At 45.7% G+C, this 23,012-nt stretch overlaps 1 protein-coding gene across 1 annotated transcript in view; it reads right to left on the minus strand.

Annotated features, from left to right (window-relative positions):
* LOC148519656 (NFX1-type zinc finger-containing protein 1-like) overlaps positions 1 to 19,119 on the minus strand; it is a 371,972-nt gene extending 352,853 nt beyond the window's left edge. Inside the window, exon 1 of the mRNA XM_088476329.1 lies at positions 19,076 to 19,119. Within this exon, the coding sequence (XP_088332455.1) occupies positions 19,076 to 19,118 (43 nt within the window). The 5' untranslated portion in view covers position 19,119. The remainder of the gene's footprint in view (positions 1 to 19,075) is intronic.
* Positions 19,120 to 23,012: the final 3,893 nt, after the last annotated feature.

The raw sequence follows: 23,012 nt of genomic DNA on the forward strand, positions 1-23,012 counted from the left end.
TGGGGGGGTGGGGGGAATGTGTAGGGCTCCTTCATATTTTATGAACCAGCACTGGGCTCCCAGAGCGAGTCACGATTTTAAAAATAGGGGAAACTGGCATGGGGTCCCCACTATTTTTAAAACAGCACCAGACTCAAACCTAGACGGGGTGAAATGCCACAGCCAGGGGACTCTTTCACCAGTTCTCCCCGGCCAAAGCATTAACACCCCAAGCTAGTCAGCCCAGGCCGGGGATCTCAGGAAAGGTGGGGACCCCTCAATAAAGGGGTCCCCCCTCTCCTGAGCACCTCATGCTTATGCTGAAGCTCCTCCATGCACCCCTGACCGGTGAATGCAGGGGTAATAGTGTCAAAAGTAGTTAAGTACTATTGTTTTTTGCAATAGAACTACAGGTGCCAGCGTGCCTGCCCTTTGGCACTTGCTGGCACCCGTACCCACATTGTTAAAAAAATTAATAAAATAATGACATGACACACATACCATAGAACATACTTACCTTCTGACAGATGTTCCGTCCACTTCTCCAGTAGAAATCCCACGGATTACCTGTGAAAAAAATTCTCACCTACCTCTTGGCGTTGCATCTGTACCCTTCTCCAATAGGCTCCCCAGGAATTGGCAAAACAAAAAAACGAGGTACGCAGACCAATTGTGACATAATGAAACTAGCGACTCCAACATGGCTCACAAAGACCTTTTTGTCAATAATGCTCACCACTCTCGGAAACATCCTCTCTGGTAATGCTGGCAGAGAGATAGAAAACACCAGTGTAAAACAGGCAAACGTCGCGCTCAGGGAGATAAGAATAACGGATGTGGAACTATGAACCCACCCGCTAGGAAACTCTAAGGTATAGAGCCCACTGACGTGAAAGGTACCCTATAGGTACAGATTACTGCCCGAACAGTAGCTAGGGTGATGTGTCACGCGTGTGTTATTCAGAGCATCCGCCTAGGCATCGTTGTATCAAGCCTGCTTACCTGTGAGCGATCAGGAGGCGTCTAGTCACTTCATATAACTTTACTAACCTGTTCAACGTCTCAGCTACCAGTTCCCTCACCCATGAAGAGTACCAATAAGTTCTGTAGGTAGACTGAGACCCAATGCTCTACAGTTTGGACTGAAGTTGTTGCAGTAGAAGACCTAGAAAACTAGCAAAAGTGTTAGTGGAGACATGTATGGTCATACAAGGAGGTCAGACTTACACCACTAGAACATACAGCTAGGGAACTGGTTCAGGGGAGAGACCCGACTAACCTGAGAGTGCACTCTTGAGAATGAACATATACAGAAATATACATATACACAACAGTCTTCCCTAACCAATCTAGGTGCTAAGGAAGATAAATAGATTATCGTTACAATACAGTCTAAGGGGTCTAGTTATTAAGCAGTGTTATGAGACAGAGTGAAAAGTGATAAGTCTGTGATAAGGTGCCAGCCAATCAGCTCCCAACTGCCATCTCTCAGGCTGTGTTTGAAAAATTACAGTTGGGAGCTGATTGACTGGCACCTTATCACAGACTTATCACTTTTCACTCTAACACTGCTTAGTAAATAGACCCCTTAAGCTGTCTCTCATCCACGAGGACCTAGCATAAGCCTTTAAATTAACACAGAGTATGGTCGAGTGCTTCTTTCACAGAAGGCAAACCATTGCAAATTAACCTCTCAGGCTGGATTAGAACCCGGGTCTCTCTGTACATGGCATGGAAAACTTATCTCGCTGAGCTATTTTGGCTCAGCTTGAATGTAAGACATATACTAGGAATCTGTACCTAGAGAACATATCTGTCCCTGGAGCTAGAACCTGTGACAATAGTCAGTATATATGGAGGTTACCCACACAAATTCTAAAGACATCCTAATTAGGGAACAGCATGAACCTGCTCCGCCAGGCTTGCATAGAATGACTGCCAATATATGAATGTACCCATATACTTATATCGTATAAGGCTGTTACAGAAGCTTTGGATCACTGGGCCATTTAAACCCAGCTTCCAAATCTTTAATATGTGTGCTGCTGAAGTAACAGCCTACTCAGGTGCCCTAAGAATAGATGTAGATCCAGAAAAAAAAAAAGCTGCGGCACTCAGAGACTGGTATTCAACAAATGTATTAAATGCTGTTACAAAACAACATTTAATACATTTGTTGAATACCAGTCTCTGAGTTCCGCAGATTTATGTTTTATATATATATATATATATATATATATACTGTATAATACATATGTATATATACATACACATATACATACACTCACACACATGTATGCCTCACGAGGGTAGCACCGATTAGAATGGAAAATACAGGAGTACTGCTCCCTTAACCCGAGCAATTTTTTTTAATTTCTGAAAGGCATGGGTTAGACTGAGGCATAGCCTGAACTTAACTGACACCTAGCCCCTTGTGTCCATTTCCTAGTGAAGGGAATTGAACCTGGGACTATGCTATCCATGTGCAGTGTTACACCCCACTTAGTGATCTGTTTTCCAAGCACCCCATAGATGCTAAACACTGCGCGGATAGCAACCGCAAGTTAACTGACACACTATTGCAGAGTTTTGAACTAAACTTGCTTTAGCATGTCAGTACCATTACTAACAATCAGGTCTGCTGCTGGCTTAGATGGACGCTTGCTTTAAAAGAAAAAACAGCAGGCTTTTAAGGGATGAAATAAAATCCTAAGGAGCTGTGAGCTTCGGTCCTTCGTTATCAAAAGCTTTGCTTTAGCATCTCAGTACTATTACTAACAATCAGGTCTGCTGCTAGCTTAGCTGGGCGCTTGATTTAAAAGAAAAAACAGCAGGCTTTTAAGGGATGACCAGACTCCTAAGGAGCTGTGAGCTTCGGCCTTCCGTTATCAAAAGCTGGTGCCCTACATTGTGGGAATGCGTCAGTAAGACGAGAAGCCTAACTCTAATATGGGCATCAGGGAAACCCGGCACATTGGGGAGCTCCATACTCCGAGCGAGGTTGCAGGATACCACACTATTAAGCCCAGTCCAGTTATGTAGCCCATGTAGTTAGTACCTGGCTACAATATGAGGCAAGGCAATAATGCCAGAAAGTCTACAGCACCAGGCGGTCTCCTTAATATTCCTGCCTGAATGGCTACAAAAGGGGCTGCTTGTCAGTGCCGCGTTCTGTAGACTCCCGTTATAATATTCCATGGGAGCAGCGGGACACGGCGGTCTCCTTCTCTGAACATAAAGGAGTAAAGGAGGGAAGAGCAGATGTCCTATGTATGTGACAGCTGCGGCTGCACCGTGCTCACACTGCCTAGTAATTGTCCCGCCACCCCTGCTAGTCAGGAGTGGTAGTTATACTCACTGCTGCTGCGGCCAGGATGCTGGGCTGAGAGGGCGGCGAGGAGACCCGGACACAAGCCAGTGACAGCTGTAGCGGGCCCTCGCTGAGTCATTCATGAGGACTCATGAGTGGGGGCCACCTCCACAGGGTCACCGGACACAGGCTGCAGTAGCCGTGGTGGTGTCCTTCCCGGCAGCTCCCGCGTCGCAGGCAGACTGTCACAGCCAGCAGTCTGCCTGTCCTCAGTTGTAAAATGTAAATAAAATTAACAAAAAAGGCTGGAGACAGCCCTATGTGCATCGGCTCTCTCGGGCACATTTATAAAACTGGGGATGATGGGGCATAGAGGGGGAGGAGCCAGTCACACTTCTAAATTATTTAAAGTGCCACGCTCTACTCTACCGCTGTCTATACCCCATTGTCTATACTCCAGTGTTCCCTAGTGGATGAAGGCGAAATTATATATACACACACACACTTATAGCAGGAAAGAACTAGAAAATATGGTTCGATTTTCTCACTGCTGAAGTGCGCCACAAACATTCTTACTAAGGGATTTATTCAATTAGACACGAAAAGCTGAGATTCGCGAAAAAGTATCGCCGATTGCGCCTTGTCACCTGTCGGAAAATTATCTCCGTATTCAATTCCATGCACTTTTCGCGTACGCAGAAAGTCAATGCAATGTAATAGGCGAAAAAGATTCACCTCCGAATAGCAGGAGAAAAGAAGTGTAACATTTTTGCTTTGGGATGCAAAGGTGGGGAAACCACTCAGAACCCTTGGGATAGCCACCTAATGGACAACTGTGTCAAAAAATTCCTGAAAATAGTTAAGAACACCCCAAAAAAGTACTTTGAATTTGGGGGCGAAAAAGCACAAAGTGGGGGGACAACTTCTCAAACTAGCGAAAAAGGTTCTGGGGGTGCACTAAGAAGGGGTCAAGTGTTTTTGGGATTGCAGGTGCTTTTGTGAGGGAGGAATTTCCCTTTTCTTTTTTAACTTATTTTTATACTGAAAGGAGCAAATAAAGATTTTACAAAAATCGTACCATAACAAATAGAATATATATAGGAGATACAATAGTTAACAATTACACAAAATCATGTAATATATATCAAAAAGAAAAAAAGAGAAAAAACTATAAAGTACCTGGCATTTAAAACAAAAACCAGCAATGTATAAATTTTAAATATTAAATGGGTCAAGTAAATTATATCTAAATCAACAGGCGTGGTCAGCATTTCTGTCAGATTGGACCACAGAGACGGGTCTTGGCAAATTGATTGGGGTATCTTGTAACAAAAGTCTAGTTTCGTACCATTGAGTAGAGTGAAAAAATATATGTTATTGAGTCCTTATATCTTCTGACAAGGAATCAATGAATCCCTCCCAAATGTGAAAAAATGATTCAGTACGTTCCTCCTTATGTAATGAAGCCTCCAACCAGTCCATATGAAACACATAAAATAATTTGGATTTAAATAAATGTATAGAGGGAGGTTCTTTATGAATCCATTGGTGTAGAATACATTTACAAGCAACAGCAGAAATGATAAGAATCAGTTTTTTGCTTCCCTGCAACATTTGTATTGTAGAAGGTACAAACCCCAAAACTGCCCATTCTGCAGCCAAAGGTAATTAGTTAAGAAGATAGGTTAATGCGAACCTCCTAACCTGTCTCCAAAAAAAGGTGCAGTCCCACATACAATGCATAAACGTAGCGTTTGAACTATTGCATTTAGGGCATGTGTCGGAGTCAGAAATCCCTATCAGGAATCTACGATGTGGGGACAGATATCCCTTATGGAATATATTATAGAACATTTCTTTATACATGGACGCAGATAATGTTCGCATGGAATATATGAGTGTCTTTAAAAGGAGGTCAATTGTTATATGCGGAAAAATTTGTGTCCAGGAAAATATACCATTCTTTGATTTTGTCAAATCGAAGGGGTCATGTATTACTTGGTAAAAATGGGATTTTGGTACCTACCGGTAAATCCTTTTCTCTGATTCCACAGAGAACACTGGAGGCTGCTTACACTGGGGTATAGAGGCGTGGATAGCTGGAGCTGGCACTTTAAATAATTTAGAAGTGTGAAGCTCCTCCCCCTCTATGCCCCACCAGCCCTCAGTTTAGAAAATGAAGACCGAGAGGAGATGGAGAACAAGCGGAGTAAAAGGGAGAGAAGAACACACAATAATGAAAACATACCACATACGAAACAAACCGAACAGGCAGGCTAAGAGCGCAGAGGTGGGCATCCAGGGTCCCCTGTGGAATCAGAGAAAAGGATTTACCGGTAGGTACCAAAATCCCATTTTCTCTTTCATCCACTAGGGGACACTGGAGGTTGCTTACGCTGGGGACGTCCCAAAGTTTCCCCCACGGGTGGGAACACTTTGCAGAACCTGTATAACAAGACGGCCAAAACGTAATGCTGAAGCAGCAAATGTGTCAAATCTGAAAAAAAGATTTTCAAAAGTGTGAACAGAAGACCAAGTGGCCACACTGCACAATTGTGACGTGGAGGCTCCCCTACCGGCCGCCCACGACGCACCCACAGAACGTGTGGAATGAGCCGAAAAGGACAAAGGAGGCCGACGTCCAGCACTAATATAAACCTGATAAATAGTCAGTCTATCCAACGTGCCAACGTCTGCTTAGAGTTGCCCAACACCTCCGAACAGCATCATAGGACAAAAAGCGACTGACTTACGGAGGGACGCTGTCCTGGCAACATAAATGTGGAGAGCACTAACCACCCCCAAGGTAGGAGAATCACCCGAGTCCTCCACTAATGACAGAACCACAATAGGCTGGTTGATATGGAAACTGACACAACCCTGGGAAGGAAGGCGGCTACCGTCCAGAGTTCCGCCCTATCAGCATGAAACGCAAGGTAAGGTGGCTTATAGAACAGAGCACCCAAGTCCGGAACTCTACGAGCCGAAGCTAGAGCCAGAAGGATGACCGTCTCCCAGGACAAGTACTTAAGATCAACCGCTTCCAAAGGTTCGAACAAGGGCGACTGAAGAAACAGAAGCACTAAGTTCAAATCCCAAGGAGCTACCGGAGGTACAAAAGGAGGCTGCACACGCAAGACCCATTGAAGAACCGTTTGCACCTCAGGAAAGAGGGCCAATTTGCGTTGAAAGAAAATGGAAAGGGCAAAGACCTGCACCTTTAAAGTTCCAAGGCGAAAGCCATAATCCAATCCCGTCAGGACGAAAAATCCTAGACAGAAAACCCCGACATATAAGAAGGCCAGATTCGATGATAATGCGCAGCCGAAACTGGCTTCATGGCGCGCAGCATGGTCGGAATAACAGAGTCTGGGCTACCTCTACGTCTTAAGATATCATTTCAAGAGCCACCTTTTTAAACTCAGCTGTGCTAAGTTGGGGTGGACGAAAAGACCCTGCTGAAGAAGATCCGGCCACAGAGGAAGGGGCCACGTGTCGTCTACCAATAGGGACCGAAGGTTCGAGAACCAACTTCTCAGAGGCCAGCTTGGAGCCACTAGAATGAAAGAGGCAGACTCGTGTCGTAGATCCATGGAAATGTCAGAGCGTCGACTGCCTCTGCCTGCGGATCCCGAGTTCTTGACACGTATACTGGGAGCTGATGATTTAATCATGACTCCATGAGGTCCACCTGAGGACATCCCCCACGATGAATCAGTGCACAGAACACGTCTGGATGAAGCTTCCATTCCCTGGGATGGATGTCCTGGCGATTTAGGTAATCTACTTCCCAGTTGTCCACACTCGGGATGAATACCGCTGACAGGATTACTGACTGATTTTCGGCCCACGGGAGAATCTGAGTTACTTCTCGCATGGCCATGCGACTTCTAGTCCTGCCCCGTCGGTTGATTTAAGCGACGGTCATCATGTTGTCAGACTGAATTCTTACCGGACGAGACTTTAGAAACTCTGTTGTTTCTATAAGAGAATTCTGAATCGCTCTTAGTTCCAACACATTTATGGGCCACTTCTGTTCCAGAGGGGACCATCTACCCTGAAAGTGATACTTGAGGACTACTGCTCTCCATCCTTGAAGGCTGGCATCCGTTATTACGATAGTCCAATTCCACCCTCCGAATCTTCAACGCGCCAAAAGATTGTTGGATTGTGTCCACCAGAGGAGAGCCCCTCTGGTAACCGGGTTCAGACGGATCTGTCGACGCAGAAGCAGATGAGATCCTGAGACTTGTGACAGGAGGTCCGGTTGAAACACTCTGGTGTGGAACCATCCGAACTGTAGTGCCTGGAAAGCAGCTACCATTTTTTTCCAAGAGACGCAGACAAAGACGTAGGGACCAACTAACAACCGGATATCCCGGGTTTTGTCTATCAGAAGAAAAAACCCTCTGATGCCGTATCCAAGATCATGCTCAGAAACAGGAGCTACTGGGATGGATAGGGATGTGATTTCTTGAAGTTGATTAACCAACAGTGTTGGATTAAAGTGTGATATGTCAGTAAGGCATGGTCTGAGAGAAGGGTTACCGATGAAGCCTTCAGTAATAGGTCGTCCAAATAAGGGAATATGTTCACTCCCAATGACCGAAGGAGAGCAATCATGACTGACATGAGTTTGTAAAAATGCGGGGAGCCGAGGATAACCTGAATGGTAATGCTCAAGATAGGTAGTGATTCTGCAGAATAGCAAACTGCAGGAAGGCTTGATGCGGTTCCCAAATGGCAACATGGAGATAGGCATCCTTGAAATCCATGGATAAAAGGAATTCCCCTGGTCTCACCCCTGACGGACTGCAGAGATTCCATTTCTGGAACAATACATCCTCAGATACAGGTTTAAGGACTTAAGGTTTAAAATGGGTCTGACTGAACCAACCGGTTTGTGCACCACAAACAGGTTAGAGTAAAAACACCATACCTAGTTGATGCTCCAGGAACCAGAACTAGGCCAGATGACACTATTAGAGACTGGATAGCCTCTTGTAGAACCCTGGCCTTGTCTGTAGGTAGTGAAGAACTGAGGTGGATGGGGGACTCTGAAGTCTATTCAGTACCCCAGGGAAATTAGTCTGCGAATCCACTGTTTGAAATTTCTACAAGCGGACTCCCACTGCAGGAGACCCCAGGTGGGGCGGAAGACCGTCATGCCACCTGTTTTTCAGCTGGTTAAGGCTCCTGCAACAGTGTGTGGGCAATCTCTACCTCTGCCGCCTCTAGCTTGCGTGAGGAGCACCTCTGGCTCTACCATGAAACGAAGGTGTAAGCTCTTCTGGGAGCCGGAACAGTAGGTGGGAGGAAAGAAGACTTACCCCACGAGGCCTGGGATACCCAATTCCGGGCCAAAAAGCATGTCACCAGTGAATGGTAAACCCTCCACCGCACGCTTGGACTCTGCATCTGCTTGCCAAGCGCACAACCAGAGAGGTCTGTGGCCCGAAATAGCATACACAGATATCTGGATATACCTGAGTCCTGTAATCAACTGGTCATCCCAGCAAACCACAGCCTTGTTAACCCAGGCGGTAACAAGGGCAGGTCTAATTGAGCCCCCAGATGCTTCTTAGTGTTGTCTCCCACTTACTATTCGAAGGGTCCTTTAACACTGTAATTCCCGGCACTGGAAGTGCTGTGCTGTTTTCTTAAGAGAGACGGGAGACAGACGCATCTACAGGAGGAGGTGTTTCCAACTACTCCATTATGGATGATGCAAAAGGATTGCTTGACGGAAACAGATATGGAATTTGGAACCGCTGTGAAAACAGAAAAACAGCCGAGCTCTTAGGTTGTTCGTGAAATAATTCACACTCCTGGGATGCAGGAAACATATCCTCAGGTAAATTAAGGACATTTCTGACCGCCAAAATTAGAAATTCCACCCCGGCAGAGGCGGACACTAACTCTTGAGGGGTACCGCCCCCTCTTCGGTATCCTCCATGGCGATGAATTCTTCTTCTGACTCTTCTGCCTGAAGAGCAGTTGTTAGAGTACGCTCTTGTGTTATCGTTGATAAGAAGTGGAGGGTGCAGACACCGCTGTACCCATAACCTGTACCAGGGTGTTTGGTTAACCCAGCCACCCAGGGAGGCTGAGCCTCAGCTAACACTGACGTTAAGTCTGACATAACTCCTACCATGTCAGCGGCCCAAGGAGGAGCCGATGAGTCAGCAATAGCCATATGAGGATCCATTGTCATACAAGCATCATATACCGTGGACCCAGTAGCATGCGGCTTGGTCTGTTTGTTGTTACACTTGGAACAGACAAACAGCATTTGAGAAGCCTTGGTTCTGCTGGACATGGTACACACAGCCCAACTTAAACAGAAAAGACACAGAAAAGACAAAGAAATGACAAAGAAGGCTGGTTTGGGACACAGAGGAGGAGGTACCCCCTTCCCACAGATCAGATTCCCCTGCACTTACACCCCAGTTACTTACAGCCTCTTTACCAGGGTTGTAGTCAGGTGATGTGAATGTCCTGCAGCACAGGGATGGCAGCAGAGGAATCCAGCCTTCTGTCTCTACACTGCAAACTTCTTCAGTGTAAATCACCTACAGTCCTTTGCACAGGATCCTGTAGTGGAAGCAGGAGCCATGACAGCTGCACATTACCTCTATGAGGGAGAGGTGCAGGTTGAGTGAAAAACGGCATACACGCTGTTCATAACAGCTCTCTGCCGTGCCTTTAGAGAGAGAGAGCCTGCGCTATATAGGCTCCGCCCCCTGCTTCAAGTCCCCAGAGCTCGAAAATGGCTGCTGGCTCCATTAAACGGAGGAGCCAACACTTTTACAGTGCCCCCTGCTCCCGCAGCAAAGCTCTCGGCGGGGGGGGGGGGGAGGAGAGCGGCCGCGGAAGGTGTGTGTGGGAGCAGCGACAGTGTTTGCCGTCTCCCACATGTAACACTGCCGGCATACAGAGCCCCGCTGCCGCAGTGAAGATCCTGGCGGGCGGGGAACACATGTGAGCCCCGCTATGCTGCAGCCGCTAACGTGCAGTTACCAGCGGGGGCTGAATAGTTATCAGCGCTGTAGCGCTAAGTACCTGGACAGTAGGAGAGTGCACGATGGATAGCAGAGGGGGGGTGAGGGGAGCAGCGGGGAATGCGCAGCCACATACTCACTGTGTTCCCCGGAGGGCTCTCTCAGCTTCAGCACTCTCTTCTCTCCTTGTTAGAGATGTGCTGTGGCGATAAGGAGCTGTCAGTGCTTTTAGTATAAGCACTGTGTACTCCTTCCTGCTTCTAACAAGTCAGGGCGCCGGGTACCCGGACCCCACCTTTAGAGAGGTGGCGAAAGATACCCATCAAGTGTAAAAGATGTAAAGAAAAAAATAAATCTAAATTAAAAATAAAAATAAATGTCTTGCTGGAGCACAGCCGATTGTGACCAGCTCCAAAGGGCACATTTTCTAAACTGAGGGCTGGTGGGGCATAGAGGGGGAGGAGCTTCACACTTCTAAATTATTTAAAGTGCCAGCTCCAGCTATCCACGCCTCTATACCACAGTGTAAGCAACCTCCAGTGTCCCCTAGTGGATGAAAGAGAAATAGTGATATAGACTTTCTACCAGACGAGGACCTAGCTAGTGTAACATCTAGAGGCTTGAACCAATCTTGTGTGGATAGATGTTTACCAACTGAGCTAGCGTAGTGTTGAGCTTGGTATAAAGCTAGAGTATGAGAATGAGGTATCTCATATTTATCCACGAGTACCTGTACTTGGTGAGGAGATTTAGCACTTGTATCTACCAATGCCCTGATGTGGGAAATACCCTTGGATTGCCAAGAAAAAAAAGGGTGAAGTGCCTGTCCATGTTGAAATTCCGGATTAGCTATCAGGGGAAGAAATAATGAGTGATGACTATTAAGGCCTTTTTTATGTCTGGTAAAATGCCAAACAGTCCAAGAGGACATTAAAAGTGGATTTTCAGATATTGAAGGGAGCATTTCTTGTTTATGATTGTGTAAGAATGAGAGTAAATGTTGATGCGGTAAGAAGGATTGGTCTATGGGCCTGATTCAGAGCCGGACGCTATTTGCGCTCGCTCGTTCAGAAAAAAGGGGTGGCTATTCAAATGAACCGTTCGCTCTTTGCGGTCTGTTCACGCCTCTAGGTCTGAACGAGCGTACAAAACATGCGGTCGTTTTTTGGAAAACTACGCCCCCTGGCCGCTCGCATCCTACGTCATGTCCGCTATTTATTAGATTAATCGAGTACATTGACCAGCGTATGAACTGCTCGCTATTCTTGTGGTTGGTTTTTCCTACCACAATCTTGCGAGCAGTTCTGACTATAAAATAACCCAGTGACGTGGTCAATGACGCTGCTGTATTAATTATGCACACCAATAAAACGCCCGTTTTGACCTTTAAGCACGCCTGCGTTTGGATCTCCACTCCCCGTTTTCAAGCACCTTCCCCTGTTACCACCCACATACGCCTCCTCCTGTCACTCAAAATAGCAGGCATTCGCTATTTAGCGTACAAACGATTTTCGGCCGGACAGACTGGTTCGCGCATGCGTATTACGATCCGTACGCATGCGCAGTTGTGCAAACATCGCTTGGAACAAACGAGCGGCCGCTTACGAGCGGCTTTGAATCAGGCCCTATGACCGTATTTGTGTGAAAATCTGTGCCATGAATCCAGTCACGAATGTATCGAAGAATTCCAGCATGATTATATAGTTTCAAATTTGGAAAATTTACACCGCCATTGGCCGTAGATTGCTGCAACTTGAGTATACTAATCTGTGGTCTTTTATTCTGCCAAATTAATTTTGAAATGTAGCATAAATACATTTTTCGTCTGATGTGGACAACAGAACAGGAAGCATCTGAAGTGGGTATAAGAGTTTTGGGAACATGATCATTTTTAATAGGTGTGTGCGTCCCAGGTAAGACAACATTAGGTGATTCCATTTTTCTAATTCCCATAATGCTTCTTTTATTATTTTAGATATATTGAGTGTGTAAATGTTATGAATGTTATAGGGGAGAAGGATTCCTAGTTATTTAATGTAAATGGTAGCCCATTTTATCCGAAAGCCTGCACACCTGGAGGGGTGGCCTTGGGGACCCAGAAGCATACATTGTGACTTGTCATGGTTGATGGTAAAACCAGAAACCACTCCATAGTTTTCCAATTTGTGTAGTAAAGGAGGCAATGTGGTCTCCGGATGTGAAACATATAAAAGTAGGTCGTCAGCAAATGCCACAATTTTTGTTTCGTGGGGTCTTAATTTTATACCCTGAAATGTGGGCCAGGATTGCAACAATCTCCAAAGGGGGTCTAGAGTAATATTGAAGAGGAGTGGGGACAGGGGACATTCCTGCCTCGTACCTCGTGAAATAGTGATTGGGGGCCCGCGCTCTCCATTAATTATTAATGAAGTAGAAGGCGCAGAGTATAAATATCTAAATAGCTGAGAGAAGACACTTCCGAAGACTCTGATCTCAAATATCCTCAGTAAGTGATGCCAAGAGACAGTGTCAAAAGCCTTCTCAGCATCTAGGCTAAGAAGCATGGTAGGAGTATAAACAGTATTATTGGAGGCAGAAATTATTGCAGTCAAAGCGGTGCGAACCCCTTTCACAGAGTATCTATCATGAGTAAATCCTAGCTGGTGCGGGGTTAGGATATCTGGAAAAATAGACTGAAGACGGTTAGTCATTATTTTTGATAATATCTTAAAGTCCTGATTAAGTAGAGTTATAGGTCTATCAGATGTTACAAGCTCCGGGTCCCTGTCAGGTTTTGGAAGCAAAGTGGTGTGAAATTCTGTGAAAGAGGTAAAAGGAATATAGGCCCTGATTTAGAGCCGGACGCTCTGACCAGAGCGCTTGCTCTGAATCAGGGCCCACCTCCATTAATATGGAGCGTCCTCCTGGACGCTCGTATAGCTGTGGGTCACCACCCACAGCATATATGAGCGTGCAGGATGATGGTCGCGATGGTCTTGACCATCGCAACCATCAAAACTGCGAGCAAAAGCCTGCGGTTGGGTTTTTCAACCGCAAGGCCAGGAGTGATTTTGGCTCTATCAGAGCCAAAATCACTCCCACTGACATCACTAGTGATGTCAGTGGGGCCGGCTTCAGACGGTACGCCTCCGTCTGGCAGGCACGCCCCCGGCACGCCCACCAAAGGGGGCGTGCTGTCAGTCACGCCCCCTTTGATGAGACACTCCGAGCGAAGGAAAGTCCTTCGCTCGTCGGGTCTCGCGCATGCGCACGACGGAGCTCCCTCCGTCGTGCGCATGCGCAGTGGGGACCATCGACCCACTTGCGAGCGGACAGCCGCTCGCGAGTGGGTCTGAATGAGGGCCATAATCCTTGTGGATTCCTCTGTAAAGTGAAGTAAGAATGGGGACTTGAGGCTCTATTTATTATCATTATTTTTACTAAAATAAAGTGAAAAATGTGTTTTGACAACGTTTTCACATTATTTTAGTATCACCTATAGTTATTACAGGGCAATTGGAGTAGGATTCGGAAAATTCTACTCCAACCCCTAAGTATCACTTATTTTTAGTAATCAGATCGCATTTCCCATAATTGTAAAGGGAAATGCGATCTGCCTGGTAGTTACTAAAAATAAATAGTGAAAAAAATACCTAGGGGGGCCCTGTGATAATAACGCCACCTGGAGGTGGCCTTATCCAGGGTCTCCCCCGGTTACCGGGCTCCTATTCTGCTGTAACAGGCAGAGCAGAGCCCGGAGCCGATCCCAGTGATCAGCTGTTTGGTCTAAACAGACCGCAAGCTGATCTCTGCTAAAAAAAAAAAAAAAGTAAAAAAAAAATTTACTACCTGACTCCAGGGACCGGTGATCGGGGCTACGGTGATGTTCTTCCTCCGGTCAGCTGGTCTCCCATAGTGCACTGTGGCCCAGTCATCAGGTGACCGTGTCCCAGTGCAATATGGGATGTCAGCTGACCGGAGGCATGGAAGATATCACCGGAGCACCGATGACTGCAGTTTAAGTGCTATTGAGGGAGGGGGGGGTCGCAGGGGGGTAGCGGGGGGGGGCCCCGCAATCACGGGGACGGGGCTTAGCGCCGGGGGGGTAGCAGCGACGGTCGGCCGGCGCATGCGTTGGCACTTTGGTCACGGTATTTTTTGCGGAGGGGATTCGCAGGGACAGAGCTTTATCGCAAGCTCTGTCCCTGCACGGTATTTGTAGTAAATCCCTGTGAATTGCCTGAATTCGCAATGCGAATTCAGTCGATAATATCACACTACAATCTGCATTACAAATGTGGATAGTAGTAAATAAAGCCCTATGTGTGGTTTTAAGAGTTTGAAATATTTTCCGGTGTAACCATCGGTTCCTAGGGATTTATTGTTTGGAAGCTTAGATATCACCATAGATACTTCCTCCTCCCCAATGTCATTATTAAGGATTTCTCGTTGAGCATCGGAGAGTCTGGGTAAATTTGCTTCATCTAGCAAACAATCATGTAAAAGAGGGTCAGTCGGAGAGGCCATATATAGTGATGTAAAGTATGTGTGAAAACGAGAGAGAATGTCTGTTGTGGAATGAACTGTGGAGTTATTGATATGGTTTCGAATTGTTGTGATGTGACTGTTGGTTTTCTACCCTCTGGTCATATTTGCCAGTAAACGACCGGCCTTGTTGCCCCAGCGGTAATATTTGTTTGTAGAATATTTAAACTGTCTTTGAGCATTGGCGAAAAGAAAACTTTCAAGAAGTTGGCGTTTCTGCCTGTAGTCCGACAAATTAGGATCTGAGAGGTCCGATTCATAAGCTTGATAATTGTAACTTTTTTTTAAAACTTCACTTTAGAGACATTAAAAGACACTTGCACCCATTTTCAGGTACCCCAAATTTGACAGGACTACCTATTTTCACCAAAACCCCCCCCAGCTTTATGCCATTCTTCACCACTTGTGCAAAGATGCCAATTAGAGGCAATTGCACCCACTTAAGTACCCAAAAATGTTTTATTAGGGCTATTCGGGCACTACTGCATTGATCCCCAATGTTTCTGCATCTATTTGGGGGGTTCAGGCTGATTTCCCCGATTCTGACACCACTTTCCGCCTGTTCTGACTTCACACATCGCCGTTTTCGCGTCTTTTGGAATTGGATAGGGCAAATAGCGGGGACGCGCACGATAAGTTTCCGCGGCTAAAATACGCGATGTAGGTGAAAAGTCTGCCATGCGAAACTTTATCGCAGGTGCGAAACTAATTGAATACTGCCCTAAGAAGGAGAATAAGAAAGTTGTTTGGAAAGCATGCAAAGCTCTTTATTATCTGTAGTACAATGATAAATAAAGTGTATTCTGTTAGTTGGCAGTGTTCCAAAAATTGATAATGGTAGGGAGTCCGAACACAAAAAGAGGAACATAGATTTAAGTTTCACATCACATATTATACACAATCTAATGCTAAGGTGAAAATATGAATTAACCTCATATCCCCTCAGGGTTAGTCGAGAGTAATTAATGTGATATAAAACTATTATAGACAGAGCACTCATATTAAAATATTTACCACGAACCATATATGCACCTAGAGGACAATGGGCCTGATTCAGAGTTGGGAATGGAGTAATACCCCTTTCACATCTGTATGCCAGGCGGCACCCAGGATTTTGTTCACGCTCCCATCCCGGGTGCAAACCGGCTGAGACCCCTTTCAGACTGGCGGCCCGACTCGGCATCCAAGCGCCGGCTCTTCCTATGCAGTGAATGGGACCCAGGACGTATCGATAGCCGGGTTGAACCCGTGTTCAACTCTTCCCGTGACCATGGTTGAAATGCCAGGTCGCTGGATCCGGCTTATTACAACCTGTCCCTTTCACCAGTGGCGTCCGTCCCCATGGTGACACCCGATGCGGGGAGGGCTGTAGTGTGGGGGCGTAGCATTGCAGGCAAGGGGCCTGGCATTGCGGGTGGTGAGCGTGGCCTTGTGGGTAGAGGGTATGGTCTCGCGGTCCAAACCCCTGTTGTAATCACTCCAGGGGGTCTCAGAGGTGCGGACTGGCCCCGGGGACCACTCTGTGTGCAGTGCGGGTTTCCTCACTGTGCAGCACCCAGCTCCTGTCATCAAGGGGGCAGAGAGGGGGGGAGCGGGTACTAATTGCTCGGGCCTGGGGTTGCTGGAGGGGCCAAGGTCTCCCTCCCTCCTACCTGTCAGCAGCCCAGCACACGCTGCTGTGTGCTGGGCTGCAGTGGGAGCTGGTTCACTGCTGCTGAGCAGCAGCAATCTCCTCTGTCTGTGGGGGGGGGAGCAATCACACTGATTTGCACCCCCCCCTGGATTTGTGCCGGGCTGGGGGGCTCTGCAAAAAAGTTTTTTTTTTTCTGAGGTGGCGTGGCCACGCCTCCCGCGAATAGGCTATGCCTTCTTTGCCCAGGCCCGAGCTGGCTTTCTACGGTAGTTCCTGTCACTGAGGAGTCGGCACTTTGGTGTTACCCCTCGGCAGGTGACACCCGAGTGCAGCCCACACCCCCTTGTGATGCCACTGCCTTTCATACTGTACAGTAACCCGAGTTGCTGAACGTTCACTGGGTTATTGCCTGTAGTGTGAATGGGGTGTCAGTTAGAGCTGAAATCTAAATTGCAGTGTGAAAACAAAGCTGTCCAGCATTTGTGGGCTACATGCAAAAGCAGCCAGTATTTACCCTGTATGCAAAATAACACCCCTTGAATTGCAACATGGTTTGTCCAGGTGTGCACAGTTACTTGCTCTATCTTACTATTCCCAAGTCTGAATGAGGCCAAATGTGTTTTATTTTTTTATATTTTCCTGGCTGTGGGTCAATGAATCAATGTGTGTTTTATCTTTTCCTGTGGGTGTAATGACTGTGCGTGTTGTTTTTCTGTGAGGGCCAATGTGGGTGTTTTTTTCCTGTGGGGGACAATGGGGCTAATTCAGCGTGCAAAGCTGAACGCAGATTTACAATTATCGGGAATCTGCACCTGCGCAGGACTTGTTCTGCAAATGTGAGGAACGGGTCCTGCGTGATTGCACGCAGTCTTTTCTATGCCTCTGCCTTATTGACAGGCAGAGGCATTTAAGAGGCAGTGCGGGGCGGAGACGACGGGCGTTCACAGAAACAGGGCGTGCCCACCCCATTTTCCCGGAAATGGGGGTGTGGCCGGCCAGTTTTCCGGGAGTGGACGCAGTTTACTCAGCTGGACAGCAGCCCGATTGTCGCAATGTTGATCCCAGCATGTGACCTCGGTCGAAATGCTGGGATCGCGAAAGCAGCAGGGGGTGTCATACACTCCTAACAGCAAGGATGGAATTGCAAAGCTACTTGCGTGCAGCTTTACAATTCTGTGCTAAGCTGAATCACCCCCAATTTTCATATTTTAATCCTGTGGGGGACAATATGTGTGTTGTTTATAGTATAAGTAATAATAATAAAGGTATTGATTATGGGTATAGTTGAATGGGAGAGGGGGGGAGGGGGGCGGGTTCCACAATTTCTCGCACAGGGTGCTGGAAGACTTGGGGCTGGTTCTGACACTATAATACAAATATTTTGTCAAACCAGAGCCTCACAGAATATAATCTTTATCTGTAAAAATGTAGATCTTTCTGCTAATAGCAGTATCATATATGAAAATTTCAGGCACTTTGTTCCACAGCATGATCAGATAATCTCTTATAGACTGAATTAAACATATAGAAATAAATGCAGATAATTGGCACATTCATTGAGTAACAAGTAGGAATACATAACCAGAAACGACAAAAGTAATAATTAAACCTCCTGCTGTATGTCAATAGCAGTGAACAGCTATCTGGGAGAGTTAGGGTAAGGAATAGCAGGGAAAAAAGGAAAGTCACTTCTGCTGTCCATGGTATGTTAGCCTAGGTGGTCTCTGTTGCCAGGCATTATAACAAAGACCACCAGAGCTCCAGCTATGAGGAGGGGACACCTTAGAAAAAGACAAACATTTTAAGGCAGTAGTAGCAACACAATATACGTCAACTTGTCTTTTGTGAGACATGTTTAGCCTACTCCAAATCAGGGCAAAACAGCAGCGCAAATGTGTACTAATGGCGCACATCCACTTGCCGATTTCAATGAGCGATTTAACGATATTGTTATTGTTCAATCACTCATTAATCGTGCATGAATCGGGCACTAAAATGTTGGAAACGACCAGCGATGCGCGCTCCCGCTGATCCGTTTCCGACTTCAATCATCGCCCGAACATGCTGGTCAATCTGGTGAAAACGACAGACTGACCATGTTTGGGGATGACGGAGGGTGCCTACACTAAACGACTAATCGTTCAGTGTAGGCACTGCAGGGGATGAGGAACAACGGTACGATTACGATGTCGGAATCGTACTGTCTTCCCTGGGTTGGCAAGTGAATGTGCGCCTTAAGGCGTGTGGTTGAGACATGTTGGGAAAATGGTAATGCATTGTGAGATGTGAAACCTACCCGAAGGGGTAAATTTACTAAAGTGAGAGTTTTTAGAAGTGGAGATGTTGCCCATAGCAACCAGATTCTAGCTATTATCTTCTAGAAGGTGCTAATTAAATGTTAAGTAGAACCTGATTGGTTGCTATGGGCAACATCTCCACTTCTAAAAAAAACTCTCACTTTAGTAAATATACCCCTAAGAGTGTGCCTAGTATTTCAGAAGTTCTTGCCACGTGCACCAGTGGAAAGAGCATGCAGCACCCTCTATGAAGAGTGGGGACAGTTGCACTTACATTGGGATATTTGGGAGGTATGAAGTATATAGAGAATGTATAAATACTATTACTCACCTGTACTCTTTCTGGGGTTGCTTCTTTTCTGTGAATTATTCATATTTCACTTGATCAACTTAGTCTTTCCTAAGCTTTGTTCTCTTCTTTAACCAATTTCTATGGAACATAAAATGTATGGTCATAAGAGGTGATTGTTTACGTTTGTATTGCCGTGTTATTATAATGATTTTTATAAAGGTCCAGGTCATGGCTGAAACATGAATTTGTAGCAAATCTATTTAGACTTGAATTAACTGTCGTATGCTGTGTACCTAAAAACTCATAAGCAGACAGAAACCACAAAACTGAGCTGACTTCCATCTATTAAAGCCTTACAGGAGACAGAAACAGAACCTGTATGGTGGGGGTGACTGATCAAGCCTTGGAGAGAGTTAAAGTGGAGTAGTGACAAAACCAACCAATCAGCTCCAAACTCTCATTTCATAGTATGTGATAGATAAATGACAGTTAGAAGCTGATTGGATGCTTTAGCCATTATCTGCACTTTATCACGCTTCAAGGCTTGATACATCTCCCCAAGTGTGTCTTAACATTTGGGCAGGACGCAGCCTACCTGTCTTTCTCTAAGTTTAACAGTAGCATATTGCATCACAAAGTATCCCGTCCACTGTAATTTAAAAAAAAAAAAAAAAGATTTGGTATTATTATCCCACAACATTTCTGTGGTATGCTATTCTAATCCTTTATCAGTTACTTAAAATATTAACAGAAATAATTTAATAACCATCTAGACCCAATGTATAAGTAGACAAAACCACTAGTAGAACTACAATCAAATCAACAATTTTTCAACATTTTCTAGACTTATCCACTAAAGACTTCTAAGGTTGTGACTTCCTGAGGCTTATGCTGGCCACATCCTATGGCCTTGTCCTTTCGCATATTTTTTAAACAAGTGGTGAACTAGACCCACGGTACCTGGTGACTTATGAATCTATCCCTATGTATTCAGTATGAGCAATATTACTCCAAAAATCACTGTACGGGGGACATGTAATGAATCAAGGTTTGACAAAAACACTGATTGTTACTGTGTATTTAAATTCACAATATTCGTGAAGGCAAAACCAACCTTTCTGTACATTTAAAAGAATTGTGGCAGAACATGTTTTAGTTTCACCTATTGGTTCATTACATTTACTGCATTGTCTTCACATGTAATACAGGGAAGCCAGTAGGTATTACTGATATTTTCTGGCACATTGAGAAAGTCCATATTGCAAATATTTCTATTAAGATATTACAAGATATTAGAAGAAAAATAGTTACATGTACAGGTTGAGTCTCCCATACCCAAATATTCCGAAATATGGAATACTCTGAAATACAGATTTTTTTTGAGCATGACTAAAGGACTCCATACACGGTGCGATTTTTACATGATGTGGAAGATTTTGATCGATCGTAACGATCAATCGCGCACATCGTGTGTTGTTTCTGAACCAGGAGATCCGTGCTAATTGCATCTGTGTCATTGACACAGAGCAAGGACGGTCCGTGAGACCCGTCTGTGCTGCTGTGTATTTCAATGACACAGATGCACGCACGGACCAGGAGACAAATGACGTAGATGTCCCCCTTACTCAAGCACAACCAGCACCGGGCTAGTCAGAATCAGCCCTGGTTGCCAAAATATGGGGGACAAATGACATAGGGTCCCCCGTATTGTGCGCAACCAGCACTGGGCTCTGATCCGGTCCTGGTTCTGAAAATACAGGGGAAAAAAATTAGTAGGGTTCCCCGGTATTTACCAGAACTAGCATCAGACTTTTTCTAGCGGGGGGCTCATGCCTCAGCCAGGAGAGCCCATTCACCGGGCCCCCCAGCCGCAGCATCTGCCCTGATGGCTAGTCAGCCCAGACCGGGGATCCCTGGGGAGCTGGGACCCCCCGAATAAAGGGGTCCCCATCTCCAGGGCACCCCAGGCCTAGCTGCATCTGAGCTCCTCATTCAGGAGGTAACAACCACCCTGGTTGTTACATAGTACATGGATCATGTAATTTAATTTTCTTGTTTTACCAAGACCATCGATGACAATGGGACCACTCCAGATAATGTAGGTGAGTATGTGTGAGTGTGTGTGTATGTATGTAATAAAACTTTATTTTCACGGTGTGTGAGTATTGTGTTATTTTAAACATTTCTTTACAGTGTACTACAGGCACCAGGGGGCCCTTAATGCCCCGCATGCTGGTACTTGTGGTTCTCCAAGTACCAGTATGTGGGGGAGGCTTGCTGGGACCTGCAGTTCTACTTGTATAGACAATGTTTGCTATTCTTTATTTACACTACACCACATAATCAACCCGGCACCCACCGCCCAGGGATGCTGGGGATAGCCCGGGCTATCATCCTGGGCCTGGGGTGCCCTGGAGAGGAGGACCCCTTTATTGGGGGAGTCCCAGCTCCCCAGGGAACCCCGGCCTGGGCTGACTAGCGATCAGGGTTGATGCTGCAGCTGGGGGACCCGCTGAAAGGACTCCCCTGGCTGTGGCATCAGCCCCCTGCTAGAAGAAGTCTGCTGCTGGTTCTGGTAAATACAGGGGAACCCTACTAATTTTTTCCCTTGTATTTCCAGTACTGAATCAGTGCCCAGTGCTGGCTGTGCCTGAGTACGGGGGACCCATACGTCATTTGTCCCCTGAATTTAAGCACACCCAGCACTGGGTCACTAAAAGCCCGGGGCTGTTTGCTCTTTTGGTGGGGGGGATGGCACACCATTTTTTTTTACACTTTTTTTTTTCTTACCGCAGCAGCACAGACGGGTCTCAAGGACCCGTCCATGCTCTGTGTCAATGACACAGATGCAAGTAGCACGGATCTCCCTGGTCCGTGCTACATGCATCTGTGTCAGATCGTACACGATCTAATGATTATGTAAATCATTAGATTGGGTGAACATTGTGCAGCTTTTGCTGCACATCGTTCACTTCAGCTGCATCGTATGCAAATCGCACCGTGTATGGGGGCCTTAAGATAGGGAATCCTTTGCTTTTTGATGGTTCAATGTACACAAATTTTGTTTAAGGCACAAAATTATTAAAAATATTGTATAAAATTACCTGCAGGCTGTGTGTATAAGGTGTATATGAATTGAAACATACATGCATTATGAATTTAGATTTGGGTCCCATTTCCAAGATAGCTCATTATGGTATGCAATTATTCCAAAATACGAAATATTCAGATATACTAAATACCCCTGGTCCCAAGCATTTTGAATATGGGAGGCTCAACCTGTATTTTTCAAATGAATTGGATTAATCCCACCACACAAATATAATATATATATATATATATATATATATATATATATATACACACACACACACACACACACACACACACACACACACACACACACACTATTTACAGTTACACATAAGAAAAACCGAAAAAGTGGGCAAGTTTTACAGATTATTGATACATGATTATCAAAATAAACTTTCTGATTGTTTAGGTTCCACACATTACCTGACATGCATTTTGCATAATCCCCCCTCCCACTGACCATGATTCTGAGACCCATGCAAAGCGGCCACAAGTACGGACGGTAGAAACCAGATTTGGAACCATATGCTAATGCTAATTGGTAATAATCTGATCAACCACAGGAATATGTAATACATACCTGTGGGGTACCCTCAGGTATATCTTATCAGATCTTTTGGGTTATCAGTGTATAATTAATTATTTTGTGACGCTATATATAATACACTGTCCTTGTAATACCACTGACAAGTAGTGGCTTCTCCCCACAGACACAATGAATAACCAGAAGAGTGGGTGGATCGCCAGCATTCATCCACTTCATAGTGAAGTGGGCAGGATGGAGAGATAATACTGGGAATCGCCGGTCTGTGTGGAGGAACAGGGGCTAAAATGAAGGAACATTTTGCGATGACAAGAGTGGGGCCTAATGACGTAAAGAGTC

This window comes from Taudactylus pleione, unplaced genomic scaffold, assembly GCF_031769625.1.
Source record: "Taudactylus pleione unplaced genomic scaffold, aTauple2 ptg000186l, whole genome shotgun sequence".
In the NCBI taxonomy this organism is placed as follows: domain Eukaryota; kingdom Metazoa; phylum Chordata; class Amphibia; order Anura; family Myobatrachidae; genus Taudactylus; species Taudactylus pleione.